The sequence below is a fragment of the Bos mutus genome, unplaced genomic scaffold, assembly GCF_027580195.1.
Source record: "Bos mutus isolate GX-2022 unplaced genomic scaffold, NWIPB_WYAK_1.1 CTG201, whole genome shotgun sequence".
In the NCBI taxonomy this organism is placed as follows: domain Eukaryota; kingdom Metazoa; phylum Chordata; class Mammalia; order Artiodactyla; family Bovidae; genus Bos; species Bos mutus.
In genome coordinates this window covers 310,628-325,556 of record NW_027219464.1, presented here as the reverse complement: position 1 = coordinate 325,556, position 14,929 = coordinate 310,628, and the positions used below count along the sequence as shown (strand labels likewise).

Below are 14,929 nucleotides of genomic sequence, written 5' to 3'. Positions count from 1 at the left end.
AGATTCAATACCTGGGTCAGTAAGATACCCTGAAAAAGAAAATGGCTTCCCACTCTAGTATTCTTGCTTGGAGTATTCCATGGACAGAGGAGCCTGTGGGGCTACAGTCCAAATCAGACATGACTGATTTCACTTTCACTTATATACACACTCCAGAGAACATGCTTATAAAACAGTGCTAAACTTTCTATCCATGTTGTTGCTGCTGCCTGCCAAGTCACTTCAGTCATGTCCGACTCTGTGCAACCCCATAGACTGCAGCCTACCAGGCTTCCCTGTCCATGGGATTCTCCAGGCAAGAACACTGGAGTGGGTTGCCATTTCCTTCTCCAATGCTTGAAAGTGGAAAGTGAAAGTGAAGTCACTCAGTCCTGTCTGACTCTTAGCGACCCCATGGACTACAGCCTACCAGGCTCCTCCATCAATGGGATTTTCCAGGCAACAGTACTGGAGTGGGGTGCCATTGCCTTCTCCCATCCATGTTGTTAATGATCATCAAATATTTATTTTTCCATTTTATATCTATTTGTCTCCAAGGTGCAGTGTTGATTGATTAAAGAGAGAGAATTTGGAGAGAACTTTCAATGTGCAAAAGTTCCCAGGAAATCATTCAAGAGGCAGCCAGGGGTAGAATATTTAAGAGTGTAGACCAAGTGTCAGTGTGACCCACAGTTTTATTCCTGCTCTGGCTCATACAGCTATAGGACTTTGATGAAGTCACTCGGCTTTCAAGTTTCAGCCTCCCCATCCTTAAACCAGATCTGCAAATTACTGCCTCACAATTGTTGTGAAGATGTAACTGGTGAGGAAACGTTCGTGGCCCGTGCTTGGTTTTTGGGAAAGCTCAGTCAATAGTAGCTATTGTTATTCCTATAGATTGGGGGACTGGCCTTTTGGGTATTAGTCTACATAAGTAAAAAGAGTAACACGTTCTGAAATGACTTTGCTCTTTAATTTCTGTTTATGTTGTTATGGTTCCTTGTGATTTTCTTTATATTTATTGTATAAACCAAATTATTTATATAAATTTAAAGAGTGTTAGTTGTTCAGTTGTTTCTGACTCTTAGTGACCCCAGGGAGTGTAGCCCACAAGGCTTCTCTTTCCCTGGAATTCTCCAGGCAAGAATTCTGAAGTGGGCAGCCATTTCCTTCTTCAGGGGATTTTCCAGACCCAGAGAATGAACCCTGGTCTCCCTCATTGCAGGCAGATTCTTTACCATTTGAGTCAAAGAATAAAGCACAAACCAAATCAAACTAAAACAACAAAAAACTACAGTAGGAATTTTGTGAAAAAGCATAACAGAGTAATATATCTAATGTTTTCTACCAAGAGCAAGAAGAGAGAATATTGTTTGTTTGTTTGTTTCAGTATTTTGATTTGTGGCTCCTCTCCCAGCAGCTTCTTTCCTGACCACCACTGAATACACACTCATACTTTCCAGTCCATGATGAAGACCTCTGGCATTTTTATTTTTTCTCAGCTCTCCCCACATTCTTGACTATTTTTATCCTCTCCTAGAGGACAGAGCCTGAATCTCTCATTTCTGTTCCTCTAGTGCTTGTTTTAGGCTCTGACAAGTTACACAAGTGGAAAAGGTGATGGCACCCCACTCCAGTACTCTTGCCTGGAAAATCCCATGGACAGAGGGGCCTGGTGGGCTGCAGTCCATGGGGTCGCTAGGAGTCGGACACGACTGAGTGACTTCACTTTCACTTTTCACTTTCATGCATTGGAAAAGGAAATAGCAACCCACTCCAGTGTTCTTGCCTGGAGAATCCCAGGGATGGGGGACAGGTGGGCTCCCGTCTATGGGGTCGCACAGAGTTGGACACGACTGAAGCGACTTAGCAGCTTAGCAGCAAGTTACACAAGTATTAATAATAATTCCTAACATTTGTGGAATCCTCACTTCATGGCAAATAGATGGGGAAACAGTGGAAACAGTGACAGACTGTATTTTGGGGGGCCCCAAAATCACTGCAGATGATGACTGCAGACATGAAATTAAAAGACGCTTACTCCTTGGAAGAAAAATTATGACCAACCTAGACAGCATATTAAAAAGCAGAGACGTTACTTTGCCAACAAAGGTCCATCTAGTCGAGGCTATGGTTTTTCCAGAAGTCACGTGTGGATGTGAAAGTTCGACTATGAAGAAAGCTGAACGCTGAAGAATTGATGCTTTTGAACTGTCGTGTTGGAGAAGACTCTTGAGAGTCCCTTGGACTGTAAAGATATCCAACCAGTCAATCCTAAAGGAAATCAGTTCTGAATATCAATTGGAAGGACTGATGCTGAAGCTGAGACTCCAATACTTTGGCCACCTGATGCGAAGAACAAACTTGTTGGAAAAGACCCTGATGCTGGGAAAGATTGAAGGCAGGAGGAGAAAGGGGACAACAGAGGATGAGTTGTTTGCATGACATCACTGACTCAATGGACATGAGTGTGAGTAAACCCTGGGTGTTGGTGATGGACAGGGAGGCCTGGAATGCTGCAGTCCATGGGGTCACAAAGAGTCAGACACAACTGAGCGACTGAACTGAACTGAACTAACACATTTTAACCTCTTTTCCTACCATTTCTTGTTTAATTCTCACACTTCTGTTGTTATCCTTACCTGTCAAATTTGAAAATAGAGGTTCTGGGAGCTTATGCCTTTTAATAAGTAAGGGGCCAAGCCTGGACACAAATTTTGTGTGTGTCTATTTTTTTTAATTGAAGTACAGTTGCTCTGGTGGCTTGGTGGTAAAGAATCTCACTGAAAGTGCAGGAGACATAGGTTTGATCCCTGGCTTGGGAAGATCCCGTAGAGAAGGAAATGGCAACCCACTCTAGTATTCTTGCCTGGGAAATTCCATGGACAGAGGAACCTTTTGGGCTACAGTCCATGGGGTTGCAAAAGAGTAGGACACAGTTTAGTGACTGAACAACAACAGCAACAAAGCCTGCTTATCTGAACAGATCTTGAAAAACAGATTTCAAAACCTCTGGATGATTCTCTAAACCTAGAACCCCTTATGATAGTAGCACAAATAAATTGTTTTCAGATGAAGAGGGATTCCTTGCAAATTCAGTATTTATGATTACAGCCCAAGTGTTGGTACAGATCAGCAGTCATCATCTTTCTCATGTTTAAACAGATTCATTTTTTAACATTTTATAGGCTTAAAAAAAAAAAAAAGCAAAGCTAAGTGTTTTTTAAACAGCTTACTTTCCTCTTTTGGTATTTTTATTCCATGAGTTTTCTTCAGTAGGTTGAAGGGTGAACCAGAGCTCGCTCTCTAAGACTTCTCCATGATTACCAGCTTTTCTCCCCACCCCTACCCAGCCCCACACCTTGTTTTTTTCTTGAGAACAAAACTGAGAGGGAGAATACTAGTAAGGAAATATAACTGGATTCTAGCCTAATGTATTCAGCCCTTTGTTTCTTAACCTGAAGTCTTCATTAAATCCCTTGAAAGTGCTCCCTGGAGCCCCTGAAACAGGACTTTACATGACTTAAATTCTTCTTCCTTTGTTGGAAAACAATGTCTTTTTCTTCTGAATATGGATGATGATCAGACATTCAGTCTGATAATTCAGACATTCAGTTCAGTTCAGTTCAGTTGCTCAGTCCTGTCAGACTCCTTGGGACCCCATGAATTGCAGCACACCAGGCCTCCCTGTCAATCACCAACTCCCAGGCTTTACTCAAACTCATGTCCATGGAGTCGGTGATGCCATCCAGCCATCTCATCCTCTGTTGTCCCCTTCTCCTCCTGCCCCCAATCCCTACCAGCATCAGGGTCTTTTTCAGTGAGTCAACTCTTCACATGAGTTGGCTAAAGTATTGGAGTTTCAGCTTCAGCATCAGTCCTTCCAATGAACACCCAGGACTGATCTCCTTTAGGATAGACTAATTGGATCTCCTTGCAGTCCAAGGGACTCTCAAGAGTCTTTTCCAACACCACAGTTCAAAAGCATCAATTCTTCAGCGCTCAACCTTCTTCACGGTCCAAATTTCACATCCATACATGACCACCGGAAAAACCATAGCATTGATTAGATGGACCTTTGATGGCAAAGTAATGTCTCTGCTTTTTAATCTGCTCTCTAGGATGGTCATAACTTTCCTTCCAAGGAGTAAGCATCTTTTAATTTCATGGCTGCAATCACCATCTGCAGTGATTTTGGAGCCCAGAAAAATAAAGTCAACCACTGTTTCCACTGTTTCCCCATCTATCTGCCATGAAGTGATGGGACCGGATGCCATGATCTTCGTTTTCTGAATGTTGAGCTTTAAGCCAACTTTTTCACTCTCCACTTTCACTTTCATCAAGAGGCTTTTTAGTTCCTCTTCACTTTCTGCCATAAGGGTGGTGTCATTTGCATGTCTGAGGTTATTGAGGTTTCTCCCAGCAATCTTGATTCCAGCTTGTGCTTCTTCCAGCCCAGCGTTTCTTATGATGTACTATGCATATAAGTTAAATAAGCAGGGTGACAATATACAGCCTTGACGTACTCCTTTTCCTATTTGGAACCAGTCTGTTGTTCCATATCCAGTTCTAACTGTTGCTTCCTGACTTGCATATAGGTTTCTTAAGAGGCAGGTCAGGTGGTCTGGTATTTCCATCTCTTGAAGAATTTTCCACAGTTGATTGTGATCCACACAGTCAAAGGCTTTGGCATAGTCAATAAAGCAGAAATAGATGCTTTTCTGGAACTCTCTTGCTTTTTCTATGATCCAGCAGATGTTGGCAATTTGATCTCTAATTCCTCTGCCTTTTCTAAAACCAGCTTGAACATCCGGAAGTTCACAGTGCATGTATTGCTGAAGCCTGGCTTGGAGAATTTTGAGCTTTACTTTACTAGCGTGTGAGATGAGTGCAATTGTGCGGTAGTTTGAGCATTCTTTGGGATTGCCTTACTTTAGGACTGGAATGAAAATTGACCTTTTCCAGTCCTGTGGCCACTGCTGAGTTTTCCAAATTTGCTGGCATATTGAGTGCATCACTTTCACAGCATTGTCTTTCAGGATTTGAAATAGCTCAACTGGAATTCCATCACCTCCACTAGCTTTGTTCGTAGTGATGCTTCCTAAGGGCCTCCTGACTTCCCACTCCAGGATGTCTGGCTCTAAGTGAGTAATCATGTCATCGTGGATATCTGGGTCATGAAGATCTTTTTTGTATAGTTCTTCTGTGTATTCTTACACCTCTTCTTAATATCTTATGCTTCTGTTAGGTCTGTACTATATCTGTCCTTTATTGTGCCCATCTTTGCATGAAATATTCCTTTGATATCTCTAATTTTCTTGAAGAGATTGCTAGTCTTTCCCATTCTGTTGTTTTCCTCTATTTCTGTGCACTGATCACTGAGGAAGGCTTTCTTATCTCTTCTTGCTATTCTTTGGAAATCTGCATTCAGATGGGTGTATCTTTTCTTTTCTGTTTTGCCTTTCACTTCTCTTCTTTTCAAAGCTATTTGTAAGGCCTTCTCAGACAGCTGTTTTGCTTTTTTGCATTTCTTTTCCTTGGGGATGGTCTTGATTCCTGTCTCCTGTACAATGTCATGAATCTCTGTTCATAGTTCATTGGGCATTCTGCCTATCAGATCTAGTCCCTTAAATCTATTTATCACTTCTACTGTATAGTCATAAGGGATTTGATTTAGGTCATACCTGAATGGTCTCATGATTTTCCCTACTTTCTTCAATTTAAGTCTGAATTTGGCAATGAGGAGTTCATGATCTTAGCCACAGTCAGCCCCACATCTTGTTTTTGCTGATTGTATGGAGCTTCTCCATCTTTGGCTGCAAAGAATATAATCAATCTGATTTTGGTGTTGACCATCTGATGATGTCCATGTGTAGAGTCTTCTCTTGTGTTGTTGAAAGAAGGTGTTTGCTATGACCAGTGCGTTCTCTTTGGCAAAATTCTATTAGTCTTTGCCTTGCTTCATTCTGTTCTCCAAGGCCAAATTTGCCTGTTACTCCAGGTGTTTCTTGACTTCCTACTTTTGTATTCCAGTCTCCTATAATGAAAAGGACATCTTTTTTGGGTGTTAGTTCTAAAAGATCTTGTAGGTCTTCATAGAACCATTCAACTTCAGCTTCTTCAGCATTACTGGTGGGGGCATAGGCTTGGATTACCGTGATATTGAATGGTTTGCCTTGGAAATGAACAGATCATTCTGTCGTTTTTGAGATTGCATCCAAGTACTGCGTTTGAACTCTTTTGTTGACCATGGTGGCTACTCCATTTTTTCTAAGGGATTCCTGCCCAAAGTAGTAGATATAATGGTCATCTGAGTTAAATTCACCCATTCCAGTACATTTTAGTTTGCTGATTCCTAGAATGTCAATGGTCACTCTTGCCATCTCCTGTTTGACACCTTCCAATTTGCCTTGATTTGTGGGCCTAACATTCCAGGTTCCTATGCAATATTGCTCTTTACAACATCGGACCTTGCTTCTATCACCAGTCACATCCACAACTGGGTATTGTTTTTGCTTTGGCTCCATCCTTTCACTCTTTCTGGAGTTATTTCCCCACTGATCTCCAGTAGCATATTGGGAACCTACTGACCTGGGGAGTTCCTCTTTCAGTATCCTATCATTTTGCCTTTTCATGCTGTTCATGTTTCATTCAGACATTACAGGATTTAAAAAAAAGATGGAAACCAAGATTAAAAGTGACTTCAGGTGGTTTTCTTATTCTTAAAACAGGGAGATAAGCTTCCCCTTAAGAAAGATCCTCAGATTAGAAATGATAATGTAGCTCTTAGGAGTCAGCAGCAGTAGCTTCTGTGAGGATATACTATAATGGAGGGCAGATTCCTGGTTTGGGACTGACAGGATTATCTGCTTTGTTTATAACCAACCACTTGTATGGTTTTGCCTTCATCTCAGGGTGTGTTAGGCCTCTGAAGGTTAGTGAGTAGGATTTCTTTGTAAGATAATGAGGGTCTTGTCTTCCAGCAGCAGACATAAAAGGTCCACTAAGATTGCAGTTTCCAGTCTTGCAGTTGTGCCAAGGGATTATCAGTTTACTACAGTAAATGCTGATTCAGAGTGGCCATTATTGGGTCACATGCCTAATATGAATTTATGTTGAGTAACAAAGGAAAAAATTACAACTGAATATGGCACTCTAGGATTAAATTTTAAAATTATGAACTTTAAACCATGATGAAAGACAGTTTTGAAACTAATGCTCCATTTAAAATATTATACTAAATAAGAGTATTTTTCCCCTAACTCTGCTGTGTCAGCTAAGCTTTATTAAGTGAGGTTTAGTTGTATACCTTCAGAAAAAGTATACATGGGCCAATAAATTTGGTGTTTATTTACACATAGGTTGTACATCCTGCCATAAATCTCTACAGTAAAGTGTTCTGCCTGCTGCTGCTGCTAAGTCACTTCAGTCGTGTCCGACTCTGTGCGACCCCATAGACAGCAACCCACCAGGCTCCCCCGTCCCTGGGATTCTCCAGGCAAGAACACTGGAGTGGGTTGCCATTTCCTTCTCCAATGCATGAAAGTGAAAAGTGAAAGTGACGCTGCTCAGTCGTGTCCGACTCTTAGCAACCCCATGGACTGTAGCCTACCAGGCTCCTCCATCCATGGAAATTTCTAGGCAAGAGTACTGGTGTGGGGTGCCATTGCCTTCTCTGGAAGTTTTCTGCCTACAAATATTTAAAATTTTTATTTATTTATTTGGCGGCACTGGTTGCTTTGAGCTGGCTTTCTGTAGTTTGCAGTGAGTGGGGGCTACTCTTCATTGTGGTACACAGGCTTCTCATTGCGGTGGCTTCTCTCATTGCAGAATACAGGCTCTAGGCCAGTGGGCTTCAGTAGAAGTGTGCAGGCTCTGTAGTTGTGCCTCGATGGCTCCAGAGCATGGATTTGGTAGTTGTTGCACACCAGCTTAGTTGCTCCACAGTATGTGGAATCTTCCCAGACCAGGGATCGAACCTGTGTCCCCTACACTGGCAGGTGGATTCTTAGCTACTGTACCAAGAGGAAAATCCCTTACAAATATTTTTACAACCCTATTTATCAGATTAGTTTACTAACTTCATGATTGGAGGTAGTCTTCCCTTATAGCTCAGTCTGTAAAGAATCTGCCTGCAGTGCAGGAGGCCTGGGTTCAATCCCTGGGTTGGGAAGATCCCCTGGACAAGGAAATGGCAACCCACTCCAGTATCCTTGCCTGGACAATCTCATGGACAGAGGAGCCTGGTGGGCTGCAGTCCATGGGGTCACAAAGAGTTGGGCACGACTGAGCAACTAACACTTACTTACTTACTTTAAATAATAAGTATCTATCAGAAATAAGGGTCATTCATTTGACCCTTATCTGCCCTTGCAGTATGTGTTTGTCAGCACTTTTATTACCTTTTGAAGATAATATAATGGTTTCTTATTTGGCAAGTGATGAAAGTAGAGTGAGTAGAAACCAAAATGAACACCACACATGAAATACATGACCTATTATAACAGACATTGTTCACAAATTGCCTGCTGACTTTAAAGAAAAATGTAGGTTCAGTCAGTTAATGTTGTAATAAATCATTCTTTTCATTCAACTTTTAAATTAAATTTTGTCACTCTTGCTGTTCAGTCACTAAGTCATGTATGATTCTTTGTGACCCCATGAACTGTCGCTTGCCAGGCTCCCCTGTCCTTTACTATCTCCTGGAGTTTGCTCAAATTCATGTCCATTGAGGTGATGATGCTTTCTACCTGTCTTTATTCTCTGCTTACCCTTTCTTCTTTTGCCTTCAATCTTTCCCAGAATCAGTCTTTTCCAATGAGTTGGGTTTTTGTATCAGATGGCCAAAGTATTGAAGTTTTAGCATGTCATATATTTGACATATCATAACAGAAATATTCTTACTTACTAAAATATGTTTTTCCACTAATACTGCTAAATGAACACTCATAATTTCCAAATATGTCCTTTTAGACTGACAGCATAGACTTAAGTGAGGACCCTTATTGCAATATGAAATGGTTAAACTTAGTTTTTTTCTTTTTATGACAATCAGCAGTGGATTGGTGATAATTAGCAGAAACTCCTTAAGGCCTATACAGTGTTTGAGGTATCTGATTAAAGCTCAGCATGAAACAGCTGGTGTTGTTGGTCAGGGACTCAGAAGTGAGGGCTCCTCTTTTTGCTAAGAATGTCACATTAGTCCCCCAGAGTTTGGAGAGTTTCATCCCCTTCAAGGAGCTTCCTATAGGGAAGAAGGTGAGGAAGGTGACAACAGAGAGAGCCCTGATTATGAAATAAGTGACTGAACTTTTTTTCATACTCACATAGATTTATTACAGTAACATGTAAGCAAAAATTACTGCCATGTAAAGATTTCTAAATTTTGAACTCTCATAACTAATGCCCACCCATTAAAACTTGAATTTAAGTCATTTAAAAACATCTACAGCTTATAAAGGTGAATAATTACATGCAAACACTCCTCCACCATTCAAATTTTAGAACTATTAAACTATATGAAAAAGTTGAACATTGCTTATATAAATAAAGCATATAACTCTTCTTTTTAAATTGAAGTTTAATTGACTTACAATATTGTGTTAGTCTCAGATGTACAGCAAAGTGATTCAGTTACACATATGCTTTTTTTCAGATTCTTTTTTAAATTTATTTTTAATTGGAGGATAATTGCTTTACAATGTTGTGTTTATTTCTGCTGTACAACACCATGTATCAGCCATGCTGTTATTTTTGTTGTTGTTCAGTTGCCAAGTCTTGTCCAACTCTTTGTGACCCCACAGACTGCAGGATGCTAGGCCTCTCTGTCCCTCACCATCTCCCAGAGTTTGCCCAAATTCAGGTCCATTGAATCGGTGATGCCATCCGACCATCTCATCCTCTGTCGCCGCCTTCTCCTCCTGCCCTCAATCCTGTATCAGCCATATATACACATGTATCCCCTCCTTCTTAAGCCTCCCTCCCCCATCCCACCATCCCACCTCTCTAGGTCATCATAGAGCTTTGAGTCGAGTTCTCTGCATTAAACAGTTCCTTCCCACTAGCTATCTTATACATGGTGGTATATATGTCAATACCACTCTCTCAATTTTTCCCACCCTCACCTTCCTCTTCTGTGTATCAACAAGTCTGTTCTCTATGTCTGTGTCTCTGTTCCTGTTCTGCAAATAGGTTCATCATATCATTTTTTCTGGATTTCATGTATATACATTAATTAATACATTATTTATTATGAATTACATGCATTAATTATGCAATATATGCATTAATTAATACAACATTTGTTTTTCTCTTTCTGACTTACTTCACTCGGTGTAACAGGCTCTAGATTCACTTAGAACTGAACTCATTCAGTTCTAGTGAGGTGAGTTCACTAGAGCTCACTAGAACGCATTCCTTTTTGTTACTGAGTAATAATATTCCATTGTATATATGTATCACAACTTCTTTATCCATTCATCTGTCCACCTGAAACCTAGGTTGTTTCCATATCCTGGCTATTGTAAATAGTACTGCTGTGAACATTAGGGTGCATGAGTCTTTTTGAATTAGGATTTTCTTAGGATATATGCCCAGTAGTGGCATTGTTGGGTCATATGGTAGTTTTATTCCTATATTTGTAAGGAATATCCATACTGTTCTCTTGGAGAAAAAGATGACAACCCACTCCAATATTCTTGCCTGGAGAATCCCATGGACAGAGGAGCCTGGTGGGGCTACAGTCCATGGGGTCACAAGAGTCAGACACCACTTAGTCACTAAACCACCCCCACCACCATACTGTTCTCCATAGTGGCTGTATCAGTTTACATTCACAGGGCTTTCCCGGTGGCTTAGTGGTAAAGAATCTGCCTGCCAGTGTGGGAGATATGGGTCTGATCCCTGATTTGGGAAAATCCCACATGCCACAGAGCAGCTAAGCTTGTGCCCTACAACTATTGAACTTGTGCTCTAGAGACTGTGCCCCGCAACTGCCGAGCACAGGAGTTGCAACTACTGAAGCCCATGCACCTAGAACTTGTGCTTTGCAGCAAGAAAAGCCCTGCAGTGAGAAGCCTGCACATTCCAACTAGAGAATAGCCCCTGCTTTCTGCAGCTAAAGGTTTGGTGGACACTTCAAACCTTAGACCTCTTACAGGATGTAAATTTGCTCTATATGAGAGAAACCTGAAGGAAAAACTATTCAGGTCACATAAGCTGTGATAGGCTAAGAAGAAACATTCTTGTCACTGTTATAAGCAAAGAGACCCCATCTCACTTCTCCCAGCTGGGCTCCAAGCTGGCTTATTAACCTGGCCTCTTTCTGTTCCTTTACAAATTTGAGAAAACTGTTAGATAGTGAAGGACGGGGAATCCTGGAGTGCTGCAGTCCGTGGGGTTGCAGAGTCAGGAATGACTGAGTGACTGAACAACAAATCTCCTCAAACACTAGTCCTTCAAGAGTCCCTTCTTCATTTTGGGGCCCAGAGGTGGAGGAGAGTCAAAGGAAAGGGAGAAATATTGGGGACCAGCCTCCCCTTGTTGGGCCACGTCATTTGTCTAAACCTCATGAAGACAGCTAAAGGGAGAGAAATAGCCTGCTTGTTTGAAACTTAGAGTTGATAACTGCAAAAATTAAGAATTTTTTTTTTTTTATCTGAAGTAAAATAATTATTAGTCCACTGACAAGGAACTTTTACCATTGCTTAGATACTTGGGTAGTCTTTGATCCTAAATTTCAGAGTTTTAAGGGAGACTTTAAATTTGGGTCTCAGTATTTTTCAGTTCAATACAACAATCATTTTGAAACATCCTGTGACCAGTGATTTTAAGTGCTTTGGGGGAATGTTGGCCACTTAATTAACTTTGTGCAAATGAAACTCCCTTTATAATGTCTTTTGAAATTTAGATTTTGTTTAGGGATATGTCTTTTTTGGTGACATGCCCTGTGTCTTCTGCATCCATTTTTCTCTCATCAGACTTTAAGATAATAAGGAAAGAAGGTACAAGAGGCTCTCTGAGTGTCATTTTTCTTCATGGCTGGAGAAAAGAAATGCTTGTCTTCTGCATCTTTCTTCTCAGGCTTTTGTGAAAGGAGGAGGCAAGTCCGCCCCAAGGCCAGGCAGGATTTGAATGTGGGGATTCTGAGCAGTTCCGGGCACTGTGGAAGCGTCAGGTCTCCTCTTGTACCCACAAGTGTGCCTCCCCTTGTCCTGCCTCCTTCACTGAAAGGAGCCAGTTGGGCTCCTCTCTGTTGCTCATATTCTGTGGCCTGGCTTACTAGAGCCTTCCAGTAGAAAATGTAAATGGTCTACATGACCTTTTGTACAAGATTCTCTCTTGAAACCCAGAAAGGCATATATTTCCAGATTAATTTATGTGTGGCTCCTCTTGATGCAGATGAATAGGAAGAACTATTTCAATGAAAATAATTTTATCCTGGCTCATGTCACAATGGGTTTCAGGTCATCCTGACATTGCAGTTAGTAATGAGGTTCTGTGAGGCAGGTCATCCTGATGCACAGGTGAGAGAACGTGGGGATCACCTGGTGCAGAATCAGAGGAGATCTCTCCAAGGACAGAGGAGCCGCAGGCCCCAGGAGCTGATGTTCTCTTTGCATGTGTAGGGATGTTCCATTCATGCATGTGGAGAGAGTCCCCAATCCCAGAAGGCTGTTTGACTAGCATAGAAAATAGCCTACTTTATTGTTCAGTGCAAATGTGAAAAAATTTAACACTTTTGCCTTGAGGCACAAAATTCAGCTTGTGCTGAATCGTTGTCTTGGTATTTCCCAGTATCATGCCAGGATTGACAGTTAATTAACATAAATCTTGATGTAAAGTTTCTCATGTAATTATATCCTCAGTTTGTGTATGTCTTTAAGCAGACATTTATTACCAGAATGGCAATTTAAAAAATAAAATAAAAATTTTCTTTCTCTTCTTCAGTTTTTTTTTTCCTTAGGATGAAAATGCTTCTTCAACACTTTCTTCTCTTAGTGTTTAATAATCCAGAGGATAATGTGTAGCACACTTCATACAATGGAAAATTACTTTAGAGATACTGTTTTGTAAACATTCATTTGCAACTTTATTGTTAATAATTGCAGAGAATTTTGATATTTTATATTTTCATTCTTTTCTATAAACGTTGGTTTAAAATGAAAAGAGATTATGGTAATAACATTTACTATTTTGCGGTATTTAGGAACCTGTTTTATTCACTGGAACAGTGAGGAAAAATCTGGATCCCTTTAATGAGTATTTGGGAGAAGAACTGTGGAATGTCTTGGAAGAGGTAATTTATGTAATGTAATTAACTTGTTAGCATCAGTATCTGTGTGTGTACATTTGTAGCATTGCAGGTAATTAAGGGAAGCTTATCACTTGAGCTAACTTTGTTTACTTTCTAGGAGAACAGTGATGAAATGGGTACACTTAAAATGTGTGTACTGATAATGAAAACCAACACTATAATGCCTCATGTTTTCATTTTAACTTTTTCTATAGAACCCCAAGCAACTAGATACATTATTTTGTCCTTAGCAGAGCACTAAACTAGACATTAAAACTGTGGGATCAAATTCTATTAGTGACCTGCTGCTGCCGTTGCTGCTAAGTCGCTTCAGTCGTGTCTGACTCTGTGCGACCCCATAGACGGCAGCCCAACAGGCTCCCCCGTCCCTGGGATTCTCCAGGCAAGAACACTGGAGTGGGTTGCCATTTCCTTCTCCAATGCATGAAAGTGAAAAGCGAAAGTGAAGTCGCTCAGTCGTGTTCAACTCTTCATGACCCCATGGACTGCAGCCTACCAGGCTCCTCTGTCCATGGGATTTTCTAGGCAAGAGTACTGGAGTGGGGTGCCTTCTCTGATTAGTGACCTAGTAAATTAATTATCCTAATTACCAGCCAATGTTCATTTTTTTCCTCTAGCCTTAGGGGATATCTAAGTGGAAATGATAGTTTTTCATTATTAACTGAAAGATAAACAAGATCATACCAATAAAATACTATGAAGTTTCATAAGAAAGTGTTTATAAAGGCAAATTATATAGTGGAATGTGATGATGATTACTTATTGACGATTATATCATTTTAATGCTGCAGCATGAATGCAAGTAACAGAATCCTGGAGTTTTGGCTTAGTTTTTATATGGATAGGCTAATTTCTAGAGTATTTTCTGTTATTTGTATCATGTTTCTCCTTGCTCTACTTCATTGAATTTTCTTACCCTTGCATGAAAAAATTTTGACTATTGAGTTGCTGTTGGCTTGTATATTTTAATACTAGCTATTTTGTGTATTAGCCCTAGTTTTGCAAATTGATTCTACTGATAGCAGAAACTCTAGACTTCTAAATCATAGACAGACTTCTAATTTCTCATAGGACCTAGCTCAGTCTTTTGCTTTTAAAAAGTAGCACTTAATAAATAGGTACTAGATGTTTGGTTGATGTCTACATTTCAGAAAAGTATGGTTTATTTCTTTAAAAAATTTTGTGTTACACAAACCCAGCATTGATAGTATCTCTGTTAGGACACAAGTAGGTCTCATCACATAGGAAACTAAGATACAGAAATATGGGCATCAGCAGCCTGTGTATCAGGAACCTGTGGTTCAGTCCCTGCTGTGGGACAGCTCACATGTCCATTTCCTGAAGCCTTTTATTAGGTAAACGGGCTCCCCCTTTACTTCCTTTACTGCTGGTCCTGCTCTAGTAAAAGCTTTTCCCCATCAGTTGACTGCATTTCCCTGTCTCCTTCCAGCCTGCACCAACCTTTCTTTTTGAGAAGTAAGAAGGTTCCATGAAATATGGGAACCATCTGACATCTGTATTAACCTCCTGTGAGAGGCATTGGCACCTACTAGATACACTACACAGTGGGTTACTTTAAAAATGGTAATGATGATAGAAATAGGGTACCTTATAAGCTCAGTTTATTATTCTTCA

General features: G+C 40.5%; 1 protein-coding gene across 5 annotated transcripts in view; it reads left to right on the top strand.

Annotated features, from left to right (window-relative positions):
- LOC102288035 (ATP-binding cassette sub-family C member 4-like) overlaps positions 1–14,929 on the top strand; it is a 146,271-nt gene that overhangs the window by 99,663 nt on the left and 31,679 nt on the right. For all 5 annotated transcript variants that reach the window (XR_011463454.1, XM_070366752.1, XM_070366750.1 and 2 more), the window contains exon 24: positions 13,187–13,276. Coding sequence is in view for 4 of the 5 variants with exons in the window: in XM_070366752.1 (XP_070222853.1) it covers positions 13,187–13,276 (90 nt within the window). In the remaining variant the exon portion in view is untranslated. The remainder of the gene's footprint in view (positions 1–13,186; positions 13,277–14,929) is intronic.